Genomic DNA, 19,612 nt, shown 5'->3' on the forward strand with positions numbered 1-19,612 from the left:
AATACCGTTGCACCTAGTGAGATAATAAATGGAGCTTTATGAAAGTGAAAACTGACTTTTGTCCAAGCTTTAGAGGTTATTCTGTTAGGGTTTTTTAATTTTAAATGGACAAATTACTAAACAGGCTATGGCCACTGCTTTGTGAGAAGGTTTTGCCCATTTCTTTATCTAAATTAAACACCCCTTATAGTGTATTTAGTCTCATTCACAGAATAAGTTGATCTGAACTTTCACGCACAAGATTGCGTCATGTACGCACCAAAACCTGGTATGGGTGATGGTAATATTCCACAGATAGTCTGTGACAGCGGTCAGGTGCTCCTTTCATCTGACTCTGTGCCTGTCTGGTGACATATTGTTGTCCAGATTTAGAAGTGACTCAAAAAGGAAAACATTAGCGAGCCTCCTACTGTACCGGCCACTTGTTGCCTGGTGTGTACGGCCAAGAGAAGATAGTAAAGAAGGGAGAGCAGATAAAACATTGTGTGAGTGCGTGGACAGATGGGAAACGTTTGACTCACGGGGGGGAAATAAATGTAAGGATTAAGCACTTAATTAGTATTTGTTTGTGTCAGGATTATACACCATTTCAGAAAAAGTCAGTTATTCAGAAAACTTCAGTAAATTCTCCAAAGTGCTAGACTATTAATGAAGCTGCACTTCTCTTTAAAAACTAAAGAGAAGTGCATTCCTATAACCTGGATGACTGAGAACCTACACAAACTGAATTCAGCTCATGTCACTGGGCTGGTTCCAGTGGAGTGGAACCTATAAATGTGGGTCCTGACAACTTTACATTCTGTGAAATGTTGTGTTGTCAATGTAGCTCATGAATTTGTGGGTGAAAGTTCAAATTATCCAGTCAGCATTGATGGTAACTGTAGTCAGTTGAAGCAGTTAGTTCTTCCGTCTATGTTACACTGACACAGCTATTACTGCCCTGCCTACATGTACCAGCATGCATTGCATGAAAGCAACCTTCTTCGTGTCATGGCTGTGTCCCAAAAGTAAATGCATCTTAAATGATGTTTCCTAAAACACGAAAGAAATCCCCACATCAATTCAGTAACACCACACCAGCCTAACCTCAATCTCTCTGCCTTATCTTCTTGATGAAGAGTAAAACCTTTGAGCACTGTGATGCCCTCCGGACTGGTGACAGCACACAGCAAAAACTGATTCATTTCAGTTCCTGAACGGTTCCCCACTAGCGGTTTTGCATGGCTAATGCCGCTGCAACCTCCGTTTGCCACCGCAGAGTTTCTTCCCAGTTTTTCCACTGCACAGAACAAAAACAAAGTCCCACCAAATCAAACAAAATCCTGACTGACTAGTGAGGTTAAAGTGTACACTCCTCTGTAACATTGCGTGCATGCGGCGCTCTGGATTGCCATAGGTGGAGACAGGATATTAAAACTGTGGCTATTGACATTCTTGTCTTTTGTATTTTAAATGCTGATGACACTAGGTTTTAACAAAAGTTTGAGAAAACTTTCACCTATTTGTCCCAAAATATGATACAAACAGCTGGACTGACATACATATTCTCATTACCCCTCAACTGTGTGCGACTTTTATTTTTGTACGTATAATTTTACTAACCTGGAAGCCAACCCAAATTTTCGTTGCCCTGAAAGCGCTTTGTTGGGACCTGGATGGAAAGAAGAGTAACAGCAAAATAGTCATACGCATCATCTGCACGGTGGAGTTGAATTTTTTTATAACAAGGGCAATCAAATTGTTTGCAGAGGTTTTTTTTTGTTTTTTTGTTTTTTGTTTTTTTTTATCTGCATCGGCCGAAACACACTCTGTAATGAAATTCAAATGGCGCGTTACCAGACTCATATTCTGATGAGAACGTTTGGCTACACCAGGCTATAATGTTATCAGAACCAACAGGAACAGTGGCCACAACTGTAAAAATATGATCCCAATTGTAATAAACTTTAATGCCACCTACTCCTCTCTAAACACAGCAGCATCTGCTTATTGCAGCTGTGCATGTAGGTTATGGACACGCAAAATTACAGCATCTTTACACGTGTTCGTGTATATGAGTGTGTTTGAACATGTCAGTCAGCAGTCACGTTCATGCTCACACCTCAGTGTGTTTCGGTGCGTGTTGTGCTCTGTTTTGTAAATTAGCTGCTTTTTAAAGGCTTGGAGCATCAACAGCATCCCAGCCCGCCTCTCTGCCCCCCTCCTCCTGCCATCCCCTTTGCTTTCCCTCCTTCCTCGTAAATTCCTCCAGATGCCTTGTGGGATTCCTGGACCTCCGTGAAATGCGAACTGCCCCTCGTAACTCCTGTCGTAAGCGCCCTCGTAACGCGCTTCACCGTGTCTCGTAATGCCCCTCTTCCCCGGAGAGGCCGCAGTAAAGCAAGGGAGCTGTGAGGTTTAATGGGGGAGAGTCAGAGCCATATTAAACACACAGCTAAAAGACATATAGACACCCTGGCAGGATTTGATTAAGACCTGTTTAGTGCCCATTTCCACAGTTGCTGTCGCTTCCTAGGGCAGTAAAAGCATGTATGCTGGCAAAACGTGAACAATATTTTAAAGATACACTTTATGAAACAGATGGAATTATGCGATTCTGTTTATGGTTTAACAGTTTATGTTAAATAATGGGAGGTTGTGCAGCAACACCCTTATCAAGCACGCCCTCTTTCTTCATCCCCACTTCTGGCTGGTTGCTGGTTACGTGCTCTCAGGTGTGTTCGTGCTGTCCTAATCTGCCTTGGAATGGGGCAGAGGGTCTGTGTGCCAGCTTTCTAAATCCCTTTCACCTGTTAACAAGAAGCAGCGTGTGTGTGGGGGGGTGTAATGCACGGAGGCGTCGGTGGCAGCAGCCACGTGTGCTTTTGTCACAATATCTGAGAAGCGTGGGATTGTTTCTAGTGAGCACGCGGAGGCAGCGGCGGCGGAGGTGGGGAAGGAACGGATCAGCTCGGACGTCCGGGCTCATCACTCGAGCATTTTAAGAACTTGCAAAGCCTCCCGCATGAAAATCCAGATACCCTCAAATGGAGGAAGGCCGAGGGATGAGAGAGGCGGAAAATAAATCAGAGTGAGACCTCCTTGTTTTTTTGTTTTTTTTTAACTATGATGGGCTGTTCAGAAGAACAGGGAGGAGGTGTGTGTGCGTCTGCTTTGTTATCCGCCACCGAAGCTATTCTTGGCCTTTTGGTTGTCAGCACATTCCGCCCTGAAAAGTTACACTTGGCCGCGATGTGTGTGTGGTTTAAATGTCACATTTCAGCACAAACAAATACACATAATATGAAAATCACGTTTCCTGAAAATCAGGCAGCTGAACTTAATCCAGTGTTTGCAAACAGCTTGTGTTAAATCTAATGGCAGCACACAGTGGAGGACCCACATCCTCTCCAGGCTAATCCACGCTTACTACCACCACTACTACTACCACCACCACTACTACTACGACCCCCTACCAGAGAATCAGGGGGCTCTGAGTTTACGTGAACAAACTCTCCTTTGATACCTCTGCAGCTCCAGCTCCTCACTCTGTCCATCTTACCCATGATCATTATGTGTCGCCATGGAAATATAAAATGCAAACTGTCGTCGGACTTATTGTGTGTATGTGTATATATAGTTGAAAGTGATGATGGACAAAACAATACGGCAACCCAAAGCCTCCCTGTTAAGATTTTTCAGAGCTTACTCATGAAAACTTTAAAAAAAAATGTAATATGTTTACAGACGCACCAGAATCCTGGTTGTGAAACTTATCCGGCTTTTGATCATTCGTCTTCTGTAGTGGTCAAAACCTAATGTAATTAGGGTAACTGGACATATTTGGCTCACTTGTCCGCCCTACATCAAACTTTAGACGTAAAGACCCTGAACACATCTCACGTATTTCACTTTTTTTACTAAACAACCCATTCACACTCGGACGCACACTAGCGGTCCACTTAGATATGCAGGAAGCCATCACTCAGAGGAAGCTGAATGAAAAAATAGGCTCACATACAGTACGGTAACAGGATCTTTAAGGAGATGAGCATTGATTTGCCTAGCTGTCAAAATGATCCACTTTTAAATGTGAACGCACACACGCATGGTATACAATGATAGTTTTTTTTTTTTTCTTTTTTCGCTGAAGGTCACGGGGCCATGGTTTACTTATGCACGATCCTCTCTTCCACCTTCACCCCTGTTCACGGGACATTAACGAATAAAGCAGTATTTCTATAAAATTATAGTAATAGCCAACGCACCTATAAAACATAGTGTTACAAACCAGTGGTGCACAAAGGTAAGAGCCTGCCTTTATACCAGTAAAATCCCGGCAAACATTTTCCATGCCTGGTTAAGAGGACATTATGTTATTTAATGCTCTTAATGTTGATCCATGTAAATATCCGTGTCGGCAAGAATAGGCGCAGCCCCATAGGGATGGAGTATCACTCTGAGGTGTCAAGCGCGCAAATAATACCCTCAACGTGTTTCTTAGAGATGTGAGTGCTGTTATGGATCTATTCAGGGCCACTATGGCTATTTACACCGTAGATCGGGTAACCCAACACCACTACTAAAGGCTTCCTGAGTCACGTTTGCACACATTTTCACATTTGCAAATGCCCACACTGACCGTTCTCCTCTTCCAACAAAAAGCCAGTCCGCTTCCCCTCATTTAACTGCCCCCGTTGTTCTCTCCCCCTCTTTCTCTCTCTCTCTCTCTCACTCACGCACACACACACACACACACACACGCACACACACACACACACACACACACACACACACACACACACACACTCTTAAAATCGCCATCGCCATGGTGACGAGGTTGCCACAGCGCTTGTTAAGATGAGCAGTTGTCACCGGCTGCTCTGAAGTTGGTGGGTGTCACGTTACAGGATGCACGCCGCTGCGCCCGCATTAGATTCTACTGGTCCAGTGGCCTTGACTTCGTCGCCGCATGGGGGCTCATAATTGGTCAATGCTGTGAAACTTTACATGCAATCTTGAATGAAAAAAATAAAAATAATACATGATCTGATGGTAAAATCCATGCAGGATTAATCACATTATAAACATCTCCTCAGGTAATCTGATAACTTCTGGTTGGAAACTTGGTCACTTCTTATTTGATCTTTCATTACAACAAAGTTGCTACGATTTTACACTGTAATCTAACAATCTAGATACCCTGGATTGAATTTTTCTTTTAGTATATGAACATTATTACTGAATCAAAATGAAATCGACAAAAACTTTTTTGTAGTGCCAGTGAATGCGTGTCCTCGCTCTGTCATATAGGAATGTGTATATTTACAGTATGACTATGCCCCAAGCATCATTAACGTCCTGCGATTCTGTTTATGAAGGTGTGCGTCTGGACCGGGTTCGTGGCGGAAGGCAAAAGTACAAGAGGAGGATAGACGCTGAGAACAGCCCATACCTGCACCCTCAGAGTGCCCTGCCACAGAAAAAAATATGTGAGTGTGCGAGCAAAGGCTCATAATAACTGTTAAATAGTGATTCTCTGTTAATTAATCTGTTTTTGTAGATACAGTTCATACTGTGTTGTTTGAGACCTTGATAACCAGTATTTGCTAATGAGATGGCATCAGCAGGGTCATTTTCAGGTTTTCATATTGGGTTGTAAAGATTTTATTTATGTTTGGAACGTTTTTTGAACCTAAAAGAACAAACAATCTCAAAAAAACTGAACTAAACTAAAAATAAGTTTTAATACTAGATAAGAAATACTGACCATTGACCACCATTGACAAGTTTTAGGTTTTATTGCAGCCTAGTCTGCTTCATTTAAAACCATTGTCCTCGTTAGTGGACGTTTTAGTCTGCCATCTGATGGTAGCAGAGGGTCAATATGCTAGTCGGTAAAAACATGATAGCGGGCGTTTCATCTGATTCATGAAACTCAGGAAAAAAGGGAATGAGGAACAAAACCCTGTCAAATTCCATGGTTAAAACGTATTTATTTATGCTTATTAATGTTCCTAGTTTGATGTGACCCCTAAATTTAACAAATTTTATCAATAGCAATGAGCTACAACCTTGCTAATTATCAAGTACTCGTTTGAGGACACCGGAACTTCATTGTTCGCAATTCAGATTTTGCTCAGTCATGTTGAGGTATTAAAATAAATATATTTTATATTTAGTCATACACTGGTGACTCTATTAGAATATAAATAATGAAATAATCCCAGTGTCCACATATGAGGACATTGTTTGTTTTTTTCCAAAATTACTACGTCCTTTTGAAAGATTTTTATTGTTAGGTTCTACTGATTCCAAATAACTTGGAGAAATTAAAAATGCATAGCAAACAAAATTTCAGGTCTCAGGAGGTTAAGGTATTTTAAAACTTGAACACATCCTTGGTTTTAGTCTTTAATCTTGGGACTCCTTTTTTAGAGTGCAAAAGTATATTTTAGGGTACAGTATTTGATCATTTCTGTAGCTGCTGGTGTATATTTTTGTATGTTTATTGCTCTGGTGTCTCTTACAAAGGAGCTCTGATTGAATTAAAGTTTTCATATCAATAAGAAGCCCTCTCTCTGTCTCTCTAAGTCTCTGCTGGAGGTGTGGTGGAGAACAAGGTGGTATCTCTGCTGCTGGTGGCCGAGCCAGAGGGCATCTTCGCCATGCCGGACCCCACCGTACCCGAGAGCGACATCAAGGCTCTGACCACGCTGTGCGACCTGGCTGACAGAGAGCTGGTGGTCAACATCGGCTGGGCCAAACACATCCCAGGTAGGCCCCCCCCCCCCCTCGGTCGGATGTTGGCTCGCGCAAACCACCACGCACATTAGCTACATTAAGTCTCTAATCAGATCAGAGGAGGGATTTTTCTTGACTTGCGGTTGCATAAACGCTCCCTGGAATCCCAGAGGAGGAAGGCTTGGCTGTGCGCTATCTCAGTCGTCCTCTTTGTGTGTGCGCGCGTGCTCGCTTAACTGCGCGGCATGCCCTTGCCGACCAAAGTGTGAGACCAGATGACCGGTGGCCACCTGGATGTTTTAACTCATTTCCTGAGCCGCAGCCGTCTCCCTTTGCAGTCTGAATTACGGAAATCCTCCTGGCCCTTGGAACACACTTAGCTTCTCCTCTGACACAGGAACAGCAGGAGGGACGTCCAGAGTTTTTTTTTTCTGCAGATGACAGAGTGGAAAGCAGAGAGGAAGTGCATTTTGACAGCTTAGTGGGATTAAAATGCTGCTATACAGCTATGTTGACAGCTGTAATCACATGCGGCAGAGGCTGGCAGCGTGGATCTGCACTTAGCTTTTAAAGGTTTTCAGAAAAATGGCTTTTACACACTTTACACCCTTATGTCTTAGGCCACCGTTAGGTGTAAGGTGCTCCAAATGTTCACACTAAATTTTCCAAATGACACAGTTTGCTTGAAAACTTAATGATTAATACCAACACTTTCCCTATCAGAATGGACGTCGGTGTAGATCAGCGCTGAAATGTTGTGAGCGCCAGAAAATTCAATAACTCAGCAAAAGGAAGGGACAACAGTTTTGGGCTTTAGTTTCACCATTGATTAATCTGCCACTTATTTTCTGTGCTCAGTCATTTGGTCATTCAATTTATAAATATCAGACAATAGTGAAGAATGCCCATTAATCTTCTATTGTCCGAGCTGACGCGTTTAAATTGCTTGTTTCTTTCAAACGTCAGTCCATAGGCATTGCATTTGTAATCACATAAATTAGAATTTTAAGAGCACTTTTCCTTGAATATTTATGTAAAAATAGCTGCTGGTTAAGTTTCTGCTCTTGGTCAACAGTCTCTAAAAAGTCGACTTGGCTTATGAGTAAAAAAATAGCAAGTTGACAAATTAGCTAACAAAACATCACAAGACATAACACAAGGCAGCGAATATGACTATTACTATTCCAAGTATTCCACCATCTCTGGAATCTGTTCTGTAGCCTTTTCGATAAGCTCTCACTAGGGACTAAAAGCCAGATCGACACAGCCTCTTGCTTTGTGTTTTTCTTTCCTTATGCTACGTTCACACTATGAGCGACCGAAAGCTGCAACACAGTCGAGCATGAGCAAGTCGTCGCACTTGAAATCTTGCTCAAGATCTTGTCGGTGTTGACGTCATACGTTTAACAGTTATCTGTTACGTTCAACTGACCGTGGACATTTTAGATAAGTATTTAACGCCTTCATTTAAAGACTTGTTAATTAACAAGTCTGGAGCACAATCACTCATTTATTTTTTCACTTATTTATTTTTTCAGTCCTGTTTATTAATTACATACCACTAGACGAAGGGATTGTCCATGAACACAATATTAGTTTATATTGACATCTACTGATACAGGTTCTTCCAGCTAGATAGCTAAAACCTAGCTAAACTTACCTAATACCTAGCTTTAGCTAGCTATCTTCAGCTAGCTAGTTGCTCACAAAGGTGATGAACCTCAGTTCAAAAAAAAAATTAGAGGAGGTAGAAATTTCAAATTTTTTCTTAAAGTGCACACTGGGAAAACAAAATCTACCTCCTCTAATTTATTTTCTCATGGGTGGCCATAATATTCTTCCTTATATGTCAGAGTTGAGCTGACTTTAACGTTTTGGACACTCCAACGCAGACTGGAAACCTGTGTGGTTTCAGGTCGGACAGTCCTGTTCTCACACATGATGTCCATCCACCAGTGAGTCTTTGATCGCTCATGTGTCCACCTTTCCAGACCAGGTCTAAACTTATTCTAATAGTGTGTGATAAATAAATAAATAAATAAATAGGCATCTATAAACAGGTTTTGTTTTGCACTATGGACCTTTATTTAAGCCAATCTTTAAATATTCTGTAGTGCCAGACCAAGAGCTCGAGTCACCGGGCAGGAAAGAAAGAGGCACCATTATAGTGGTCATCCTTACAATTTTTACAAATCAATTTGACATTTTAATTGTGTTTAAATGGTTACAATATTTCTATCCAATTAAAAGGGAAAATACTTTTTTTTTTTTTAAATATTTAAATTTAAATGATTACATAATGTGTGGACATAATGTGATACAATCAGACAATATAGACTGCAAGTTTTTTTCCAACATTAACCAAAAACCTTAAGTTAAGATGTAAGGACACATGATAGATGAATAGGTAGTGACATTATTATCTGTCTTGGTTCCTCCTCTGTCTGGTCTTCTTCTTATCACATTCTTATCACTGTGTTATCAGCCATGTCCTCCACACCCAAAACATCACCAGGGAAACACCTGCCCTTTTTTTGTTGATGTCTTGTCTCTGAAATGCTTACAATACAAACAAAGCAGGTGTGTGCGTGTGCTTGTATACCTCTGCTATATTTGTCGCTGCATTTCTACAAAGTGGAGCAACCATTTAAGTGTGTGTTGGTGTCTGTCATCAGCATTTCCATTGTTCTGTTAGCGAGCTCCCTCGTCCCCTCCGATCCTCCCCCCCTATTTTTTTCACCCCCCCTGGGCTGCTACTGTCCGCCTCTTTTCTCCCATTGTTGGCTCTTTACTGTCAGCGCATGAGACAGATGGAGTCCGACTGATGGGTGTATTTGTAGCCCTTTGCCAGTGGAGGGTTTTGCTGGGAGAGCGGAGCAGCGGTGAGAGGCGGCTGTACACACAGCAGATACCCACCTGAGGGGAGAGAGGGACGGGGAGCCATGTTTATACCCAAAAGTCAAACGGATTTTTACTCAAACGTCGGAAGTGTTGCCCAAATTTCAATAGAAAAATCACATAACTAGTTGGAAACAAATTCTCTTTGTAAATGGAAGGATTTGTGCCATGACAAAAAAATGTAGAAGCAGGCTTATTGTTCTTATTTATTATCTTCAAAAAAATAAATAAATAAAACTAAATCATTCTGTTACACAGCAGCCGACATCAGGGCTGTGTTACAGGTTGTTGACGGCATTTAAACTTCAGTTTGATGAATTCGAATCACTCGAGTCCGAACCTGTCGCTATCCCTATTCAATAAATGTTGCCAGTTGACACATTTAGGGAAATCACAATCCAACCGTTTGCTGTTGCAATTATCACTCATTAAGTTTTTAATGCAAACGTTTTGGGGGCAACGAGCGTAATCACTTTCCGTTGGCACAACACGCTGCCACACCCTGAATGATGTTGCTGTTTATTTGCATACAGAATGTGAAACTGAGATCGGATCTCATGTGGATCGCTGGAGTGACAAACTGCCATTTTACAGAAAGTTTTTTTTTATTTATTTCTTCCTATATTTCTTAACTGGGATCCGTCTCCAGTCACCAACTCAAGTCTAAAAGATGTTTTAGATGTGCCGGTTGGCAGATTTTGTTATCTTTGGACAGAGTAAAGCTAAATTCATGCATCAGCGTCACATTGACATCGTCCCTATTGACTGTGAATCTGTCACAGAAGTAAAGCAGCCTTAAGGCCAGCTGTTACCTGCTGTTTCCTGTCTTCTTCCAGTCAATTATGGTAATTATATCCGTTATCAGTAATAAATCAATCAAACTTTTACGGGTTCACTCTTCCATTGGGACTATCTATTGGGGTATTTTTGTTAATTAGACTCATTTTAAAGCATCACCTTCTAACAACAAAGCACAGTAAAGTGCAGAAATGAAAAACACCAACCAGTGAATCCTGTATGCTACCTGCGGGAACACCTTCCTACCAGGACACTGTTGTTACCCGAAAACATTGTCCTTACTGTAACTGGGGAATTTCGGTCGACATCACTGATCGACCTTTTCAATTTAATGGAAAAAGACAGAGACAAAAACAGAGAGACGGAGGCAGACAGACGGAGAAGGAGGGGCGGGGGTGATAAGGGAGAAATAAAGGAATGAATGAAAAGACAGAAAGGGAAAAATTGAGAGTGGCCTGTGCGGGGACATCACAATAGGCAGAGAAAAAGAAGAGAGAAGAGCAGGCTGAACAATAGCGTCATTGACGAAACAAGTCGAGGAGGTAGAGGAGAATAAGAAAGCCGAACTGACGGGAAACAAGAGGAGAGTAGATAGAAGAGAGACAAACAGAGAAAATGGGTATTTAAAAAATAAAAGAAAAAAAAAAAAGACTGGCCCTTCCTGGCAGCCTAATGGCCATGTCACATCAGCTCTGGTTGAGTGGCAGATCACACAGCCCCCATTGCTGGGAGAACCAGGGTCCTGGGCAAAGAGGCCCGGGCCATCTGAGTTCTTTGCCCAAGGGGAGGTGAGTGTGATGGGGCTACTGTCCTGGCTGCTCCCCCGCCTCTGTGTCTGCTCCTATCAGGCAGATTGACAGTGATGTGGTCTGAAGTCTGAGGGCCAGACTGGCAGATGAGCTGGCTAAAGACCAACTGCCCTCTTTGGTTTTGGCCTTTTGGAGTCCTTGATGTGAGCTGGCTGTCGAATGTTAGTTCGTTACAGGCGACCGTGATTTGACTATTTTTGATATATAACGCGAAACCCTTGCGCCAGAATTCTCGTCCTTGTCGCCCTCCGTTAGCATTCCTCTAACACCCCTTCGAAACATGGCCTTTTCTCTTTATTGAAGGCTCATATTTGTCCTTAAAAAAAAAAAATTAAAAAATGTTTTCCTTGAGATTTCATCGCAAAGGCTCAGACCCACGCTCGCACAGGTCCCTGATCGATGGTCCTGTGCCAGAATACTGATCCCTATCGACCAATGAAATTGTGCACAGGCAGCGTTTCCAATCAATCAGGGGGGCGATAGTGGGGAAACGGGTGCCACTGATGTCCCCGCGGTGATTGTAAAGAGCGGTGGATCCTGATAACAATCACCGATGGTGTCAAAAATACAAACGCCTCCCCCTCCTGCCCTCGCTGTGTAAAAATCATCCGTTTAATTACAGAAAACGTGAGCGTGGGAGTGTGTGTGTGCAGGTTTATGCGGGGGCAGTGAGTGGGTTTAATCATACTCCTGTGGGGTGTAATTGTCAATCAAAGTAGGTGTGTCCTACAGAGAGTAATTAAATTTACCACCTATTCACTCGGTCTGTCCTTTGTCATGTCCTTTGCTGTGTCTTTTCTGCTATGGAAAAACTCTCCGTTTTCAGTCATTCCAATCACAATGAATAGATCCAAACCAAAACCTTAAACTTAGGACATGATGGCGATGGGCTTCATTAGAGGAGAAGATTGACACCTTTCTTACATGTCTGCAAAATATGCAGGCTGTTATATTAGCTTAGCATAAAGCTAAAGCTAACCAGCTACTGGACGTAGCTTCATATTTAGTTCACAAATATGAGAGCAGTGTAGAAATCCAAAAGAGTATTTTTTCCAGTCAAGCCAGAAGGTAAAGCAGCTACAGAGGCTTAATCGTATCCGAGACATCTGAAGGATGCGGATAGGGGGACACCCCAAGGTGACGGCTGGCCGTTTGACGGCTAGTTTTGCAGGTGTATCCTACACCTTTGTCACTAGTCGGACCTCTGGGGACGGCTTTTCAACACATTCAGCATATTGAATCAGCGGTGGAAGGTGTCGATAAGAGAGATCGCTCTGATTGGCCGTCCAGCCAACCAAAATGCGGACAGAAAAAGTAACAAACAAGACGGTGACTTTCAAAAGGGCACATATCTCGTTTTTCATCTCATCTGAATGCTCAAATACACAAATGTTTTCACAATGTCATGATAACATGGAATGAATAAACTACAGACCGACTGATTGGTGTGATTCTGGAGAGGCTAATCCTAACTTATAGAGACTACTGCCCCCTGTTGGTATGGAGAGTTTTTGTTAAGATTCTGTAACCTTAGACTCGTTTTTATTGTCATTCAACAGACACAGCGTCAGTGCATATTTTAAACTAGATTTCATTACCTTGGCTCACAGCCACATAATTTGTCTCTAATACACATATTCACAGAATACAAAATATAAAATATAAATGCTGGAATGACAAAGGTTGAGGGAGCATGGGCAATAAAACCAACCCACAACTGTCCTTCAATAAAAATGGAGGACGTATGAAAGGCTGATTAAAAAGTATGCTCACAATCAGGTCTTTTTGAATAATTTAATTCTACTTTCCAGACTTTATAATTCTTGTTTATGTAATTCCTGAAAATGCTACATAACGGCCTCTCTCATTAGACCTTCTTCCACCTTCATACTCAGTTTATAGACCACATTTATTTTATTTTTGAGTACTTCAAGCATCGCCCTAAGTTAGCTCAGACCCTAACCCTTTGTTTTTCCTTGTCAAATGAAAAGTGGGAATGTTTTGTTGAATATATATTTTTTTGTCCTCTCGTCTTTCCAGGCTTCCCCTCACTCTCTCTGGCGGACCAGATGAGTCTGCTGCAGAGCGGCTGGATGGAGATTTTGATCCTTCGGGTGGTGTTCCGCTCGCTGGCCTTGGAGGACAAGTTGGTGTACGCCGAGGACTACGTCATGGACGAGGAGCAGTCGAAGCTGGCCGGGCTGCTCGACCTCAACAACGCCATCCTGCAGCTGGTCAAGAAATACAAAACTATGGGGCTGGAGAAGGAGGAGTTTGTGGTCCTGAAAGCCATCGCATTAGCTAACTCAGGTATTGTCATTAGTGAGATCCGGTCTTGCGTTTGCCGTTTCTGTGCATTTCTGTCTCACATGCCCTTCAAGAATTTCTTATATCTCAACCCCATCTCTTCTTCCAGACTCCATGCAAATTGAAGACTCAGAGGCAGTTCAGAGACTCCAGGACGTCCTCCACGGGGCCCTACAGGACTACGAGGCCACCCACCACCCGGAGGACCCACGGCGCGCGGGAAAGATGATCATGACCCTCCCTCTCCTCCGCCAGACGGCCGCTCGCGCCGTCCAGCACTTCTGCAGCATCAAACAGGATGGTCGGGTGCCTATGCACAAACTGTTCCTCGAACTGCTCGAGGCCAAGGCCTGACCCAAGGCAGAGCCAGCCACCAGGCTTCGTCCCGACCCACCACGCAGAGGTTAGGATGAGAAGAAACGAAGGATAACGGGTAACGGTGGGGGGTGGCACCATGTATTTGTCCATTTCAGCTTGCTTTTGACAGTAAACTCTTGAATTCGCGGGAACACAGCAGCTGGAACACTTTTAGATCCCTCCTCCTCCTCCTCCTTCCGACGAAAGATCGAATGGAAGCAAAAACAGTTTTGGCATTTTAGAGTCTTGACGGCGACGCCGCATCAGGCGCGCTGAACTGCTTCGAGGCGGCCGGAGACGAACGGACGGACGGCGCGAAAGCAGAGGAAACGCCTTCTAGAGATTTGAACATGCCAAAACGTAGAGCTGATACTTGAAGATCCTCGTGGATTATTTTCTTCATCTCGAAAGCCTGTAAAATCTGCATTGTAGAGCGTTTAGTGATGATTTGGTTTCACTTGTGTAGAAAAGGCAAATGTGTCCTGAGAGGTACAGTTAGTCTTGCCAAAGAGTAAAGACTCATATTATCGAATAAAACCAGCAAACGTCCACTGTAACATAACGTGGCCAATAAGACACTCACGTAAACCTGCATCCCTCTTCTGTTGCATATCGCAAAAAAATATCTATTCTTCACATCCGATTCATAGATGAGGGAAAGGAAGCAATGAAGTGGCCGGCCATAATAAAACAATAACCGGCCTCCTTATTTTATCAGGCAAGTTCAGGGAAAGAGTACTTAATGTCATGATAAGCAAAGTGATATTTATTTAATAGCGCCTCTGTTCTTTTTTTTGTTGTTTTCTTTTACTAACACAGCGTTAATGAGCGGCGGATGATAATTTTTTAAAAGATTTTTAAATGACATCATTGTAAGATAATTTTTTTACTAGCTTCTCTGCTACAGCGCTGACACCCATACCATATCACGACAGAATTAAAGACGACGCGATTAGAGCCTGTACTTGAAGATCATAAAGTCGTAGAGTTGTTGTAGACCCATAGATATAAACTATGTAAAGTGGCTGCCACGCTGTATAACCTGGAGTGGGAAGAGTCGCTCGATGTCTTTTCTATGGTAGACGTCTGTGTGTAGGATGAGAATTTGTGCACTAATTTTCCTTTTTAGCCATGAAGTTTTGGGGGGGAAACCGGTGATGGCGCTCTGTTGATCTGTTAGTGTGTTCTGTGTGAAGAGTAGTTTTCTCTGAAATTTGTCTTCTTCTTTCTGCACATTTCAAATGAAGGGATTGAACTCGGAAGGGCACCAAAATGGGCCCTTGTTTAACTCGAAGGTACTGTGACACTGTAACATTTGTGGCGAGATGTAGCGGCGGGATGGCGGCTTAGATGTTTTTTTGTCGTGTACGATTTGCCGTGTGTGCGTCGGAGATGTCTGGAGATGCAAATGAGCTTTGTTTTCGGATGAGCTGTGCCGTGCTATTTCATTCTCAGGTGGATTTTTGGGCAATAAAGATGATCCCCTTAATGCAAAGCTCATATTACCCGAGTGTTGTCTTCCTCAATAAAGCGGAGAGGGGTGGGGGGTGGGGGAGGTTTGGAACAAATTCATTAAGAGCCGGGTGCAGTCAGTTCAGCGCAGTCCGACGGTGGGCTGTCATTCTCCAAGTAAGGACCATTATGGCACATTTAGGCCATCTGAGCCCAGTTGGATGGAGATTTATAATTAACAGGCGTAATGTAATGAAGTCTAACAGTGGCCCCAGAGAGTGCTGGTCATCAGCTGCCTGTGGAGGCTGAGAGAAGCAGGGGACTCATCGCTCCATCATTCACTGACTCCCTCTTAATATATATTTATAGTAATTATATTTCAGCCCTCTATCTGCCCTCTATGTAGCATTTATAAGCAATAGATAAACACATGGGAAACAGTGCACTGTTGTATGCAGGTTTATCAGGAGTTATGTGCACAGCAGTGACGTATTATGTATTAATTCATTTTAATAGTATTTTACATGCTTAACTGAGCTATAATATTGATAGAAAATGTGAGTTAAATCCAAAGAATGAAGACGGCTGAACAGATAGAGAGACAAATCAAAAATCCCAGTGACCTAGTCCTTTATCCCTCCTCATCTGTCAGCAGAAGCCAAATAATCTCCTTATTTACCTGTGGTTAAAAGTCTCTGAGCCGCCCAGCGGACCTGAAAGACGCTGGAGGTCCTTCACCACATCAGCCCCTCGGTAAGTGAGTTAGTGATCTTGAGCGATATACGCCCGCGTGTCCCTCTCCTTAAATGAGTTAGTATGTGTCTAGCGGCCGTGTCGCCCAGACACCCCAGTGATGGATGAGGCCCCGAGGAGATGGGCTGTAAAAAGGGCTGATTCTGGCACTCAGGGGTGAGATCACTTCCTCAATAAAAAAGCATTGTCCCGAATCATCACAGCAAGGTATGAATGCTGATTAGGGTATTAGGCGGAGGAGAGCTCCCCTGTAAAAATAAATCAAATGAGCTGTGAGTTAATGCGGGGCGGCCGCTGATACAGAGCCGCGCAGTCTGGAACTGCAACACGTTCAATGACGGTGTTAAATAATCGCTTAATGTTTTAATTTCGTCCTTGTTGTCCTTGTTGGGGGGCGGCACGGTTTGCGTGTTGGCATGGACGCACAGCAAGAAGGGCCCGGTGGTCGAAGGCCTCCATGAGGAGTTTGCACAGACACCCGATGCCTCAGTTCTCTCAATTAATCAGACTTCCCCCTATAAAAGGTCCAGAAATTTCCTAAATTTTTTATTTAAAAAGAAAAATATTCATTTAAAACAAGTGATAATTCTGTGTATGTAGGAATAAATAATAGACCATGCTAAAGAAGTTATATATTATGGACTTGGATTTTTCCTCTTAAAGAGACAGGAGCTAAAACAAAGTGTTTCAGACAAATATTAGACAAAATAATAATTTTTTTGAACTTTAGAGAATGTAAACCTATTTGAACAGACACCTGCAATAACATTTTGAACCTCTAGATGAGCATAATATACCTCCTTTAATTATAACACAGTTAAACACAAGTGTTTAATAATTATCAGTAATTACATAAATCATTGACACATCCAAGACTGTAATAAACTCCCCAAATAAGTCAGATTAATACATTTAGATTACTGAAAATATTTCACGCCATCACAAACAGTGGCATATAATGAGTTCTGTAATTAATCTAACATTTGGTATTTATGAAGCTGAATAAAATATTTATGTAAATAATAAAGATAATAAAACAGGACATGAGGGTTAAGCTTGTCCGGGGGCCATCATTAACCAGGACAGAGTGGAGCAATGTGTTTTATTTAAATAATTTGAGACCGCACAGAGAAGTAAAATATTTGAACCGGTCATGATCCTTCTGACAAAAATTACCCAGGATCCCACCTTAGATGCTCACCATCAGGTTTTATGTATTCCTCTGACACTACACCTGCTTCCTGTTACTCACAATTCCAACAGTACATGTACAGTTAGAGGTCACAAGAGGGCATAAGTGAGAATCAACTTTTCGCACATTTCGCGGCCCTCAAGTGTTTAAGAAAACATGTGGAGATAACGCCATCGCTTTCGACCTCAGCGCGGCTGCAGTGTAATAATAGCCTGGGCTGGGGATAAGGGCCGCTGCAGCTGTACTCGCATAATGACTTCCCGCTCTGCTGCGATGGACTCATTAACCGGACACCGCCTCGCTACGAGGGAACCCAGCAGCTGCTGCCCAGCGCCATCGTGTGGTTGTGAGGAGCAGGCGCAGGACGCTGCAGGGAAGGAGCGACGGTACAAGCCACTCTAGTTTAAAGAGTTTAGATTTGTTCTCAGGGGTGTTAGGAGATCAAATTAGATACACATCTTTTTAAGGCTGGAGAATGCTACCTAGAAGTCTCATCTGCCTCTTTCCTTTGTCTTCAGAAAAAAGAATTGAGTAAACATGATTTTATAAATATATATGATAAACACACATTATATGGATATTTATAGTTCTGATCTGTTTCTATTTATAAATCATCATGAGTCATTTCAGTAGGATTACATGAGGAAAATGTGTATACTTTATAGGTGTACACCGATCAGGCATAACATTATGACCTAATACTTGGCCTAATATTGTGTAGGTCTCTCTTGTGGCTCCAAAACAGTTGCGACTCATCAGAGAACCCCACAGATACTTGATCAGTTTGAGAGGACTGTTTTTTTTTTAGTTGTTTATAAACCGTTTTTGTGCGTGTGCGGCTGCTGGGGATGCTTTCTGCCATCAAGGAGTGTCATTGATATGGGGTGGGGATGTCCGTTCTGGTCTAGCTGGGTGGTGCATGTCTCAGTAACAGCCACGTGAATACCAGGTCCAAAAGTTTCCCAGCAGAACATCGACTTGCCACAATAAGGTCAATGGTGTTTACTTCTCCTGTCGGTGGTCAAGTCGTGGCTGATCGGTGTGTACATGAGGAACATGTTCCTACAAGGAAGGACTCACACCCAGTGCACCGGAGGATCAGAAGGATGATATGCCACCACCATGCTCCTCCAGGTAAACCGAAACCTGACACGCGACCGTTACCATGGCACTGCTGAAGAAAAGCAAAGGTTGATGGGAGTTTTAGAGGTGCAGAGGAACACGCATGCAGTTTGCTCAGACCTGATCCTAGAGGCTTTGTCTCTTCCTCTTGCTCTCTAGGAAACATTAGCCTCAGACAGGCTGAACAGGACGAGGGAATCTAACACTTTTTTTTTTTTTAATCAAGTCTGCAGTCCTCTGTGTAATGTCGCAGGGAGCTAGTCTGCAAGTAAAAGTATCAGGTGTAAAATATTGATGGGGCGACAGGTGTGATCCTAAACTCCCGGCAGGTATTTGCTGATCGATGCATCACACAGCGAGGGGCTGTCAGGACCCCCGCCACAGGCCCAACCACGGACCTCAGCACTGGTGAGTGGGTGCACTTTTCTCTCCTTGCACGCTGTCCCATCAGCCCCTTCCTTAATACTGTCAGTCTGCAACAATTCCAGCAACATTCTGGCAAGGAGCATGAAATATAAGAGTTTTATATTCATTAAACAGCACCTCATTAAACTAAGAGGCTATGAATTTACTCTGTGATCCTCCAGTATCACCCTGGCGTGGAAATGTAAATGGATAAAAGTGAGTGTGGAGAGTGGCGCTATGTGAAGGCCAGCAACTAGGCCGCGCTAGCGAGTCTGTCTCCAGTTACATTGTTATCTCCACAACAAGAACTCGTGTGTGATCATCTTTCTTTCTCCCGGTGTTGATTTGTGACGTGCGTCCATTGAATATGGGCAGATGTAGTTTGAGTACAGGCAACTCAAATGACATGAATTGCAAATGTTTATGATGTTCATGATGCTCTGTTTCAGATTCACCGAACCCCACTCCTCCTGCAGCAGGAGGTGGAGGAGGTGGGGGCGGTGAGCGGGCAGAGGGAGGCCAGGGAGACCAGCCGGTCGTCCGGGAGCTGTGGTTCATCGTGGTGATGACGGCCATCGCTCTTCTGCTGCTGGCCGTCGTCTTAGGTGTCATGCTTCATAAGGTGAGGGACGGCGTGACCTTTGGGGATGTCGCAGCAGTGTGTGTGTGTGTGACATTTGGCTAAAACTGCTTACACTGCACTATAAAATGTGTGTGGTGTCCCCTTTTTGGGGGAACCTACGCCGAGATGAGCCACCAGATAGCAGCAAAAGCAAAGACTTCGAACGTCTGCTCG

The 19,612-nt window shown here is 43.2% G+C and overlaps 1 protein-coding gene across 2 annotated transcripts in view; it reads left to right on the forward strand.

Annotated features, from left to right (window-relative positions):
* LOC124998830 (estrogen-related receptor gamma-like) overlaps positions 1-15,392 on the forward strand; it is a 30,878-nt gene extending 15,486 nt beyond the window's left edge. For both annotated transcript variants that reach the window (XM_047573408.1, XM_047573407.1), the window contains exons 5-8: positions 5,361-5,471; positions 6,574-6,756; positions 13,269-13,538; positions 13,645-15,392. In XM_047573408.1, coding sequence (XP_047429364.1) covers positions 5,361-5,471; positions 6,574-6,756; positions 13,269-13,538; positions 13,645-13,889 — 809 coding nt within the window. In that variant the 3' untranslated portion in view covers positions 13,890-15,392. The remainder of the gene's footprint in view (positions 1-5,360; positions 5,472-6,573; positions 6,757-13,268; positions 13,539-13,644) is intronic.
* Positions 15,393-19,612: the final 4,220 nt, after the last annotated feature.

The sequence above is a fragment of the Mugil cephalus genome, chromosome 21 (assembly GCF_022458985.1).
Source record: "Mugil cephalus isolate CIBA_MC_2020 chromosome 21, CIBA_Mcephalus_1.1, whole genome shotgun sequence".
NCBI classification, from domain to species: Eukaryota; Metazoa; Chordata; class Actinopteri; order Mugiliformes; family Mugilidae; genus Mugil; species Mugil cephalus.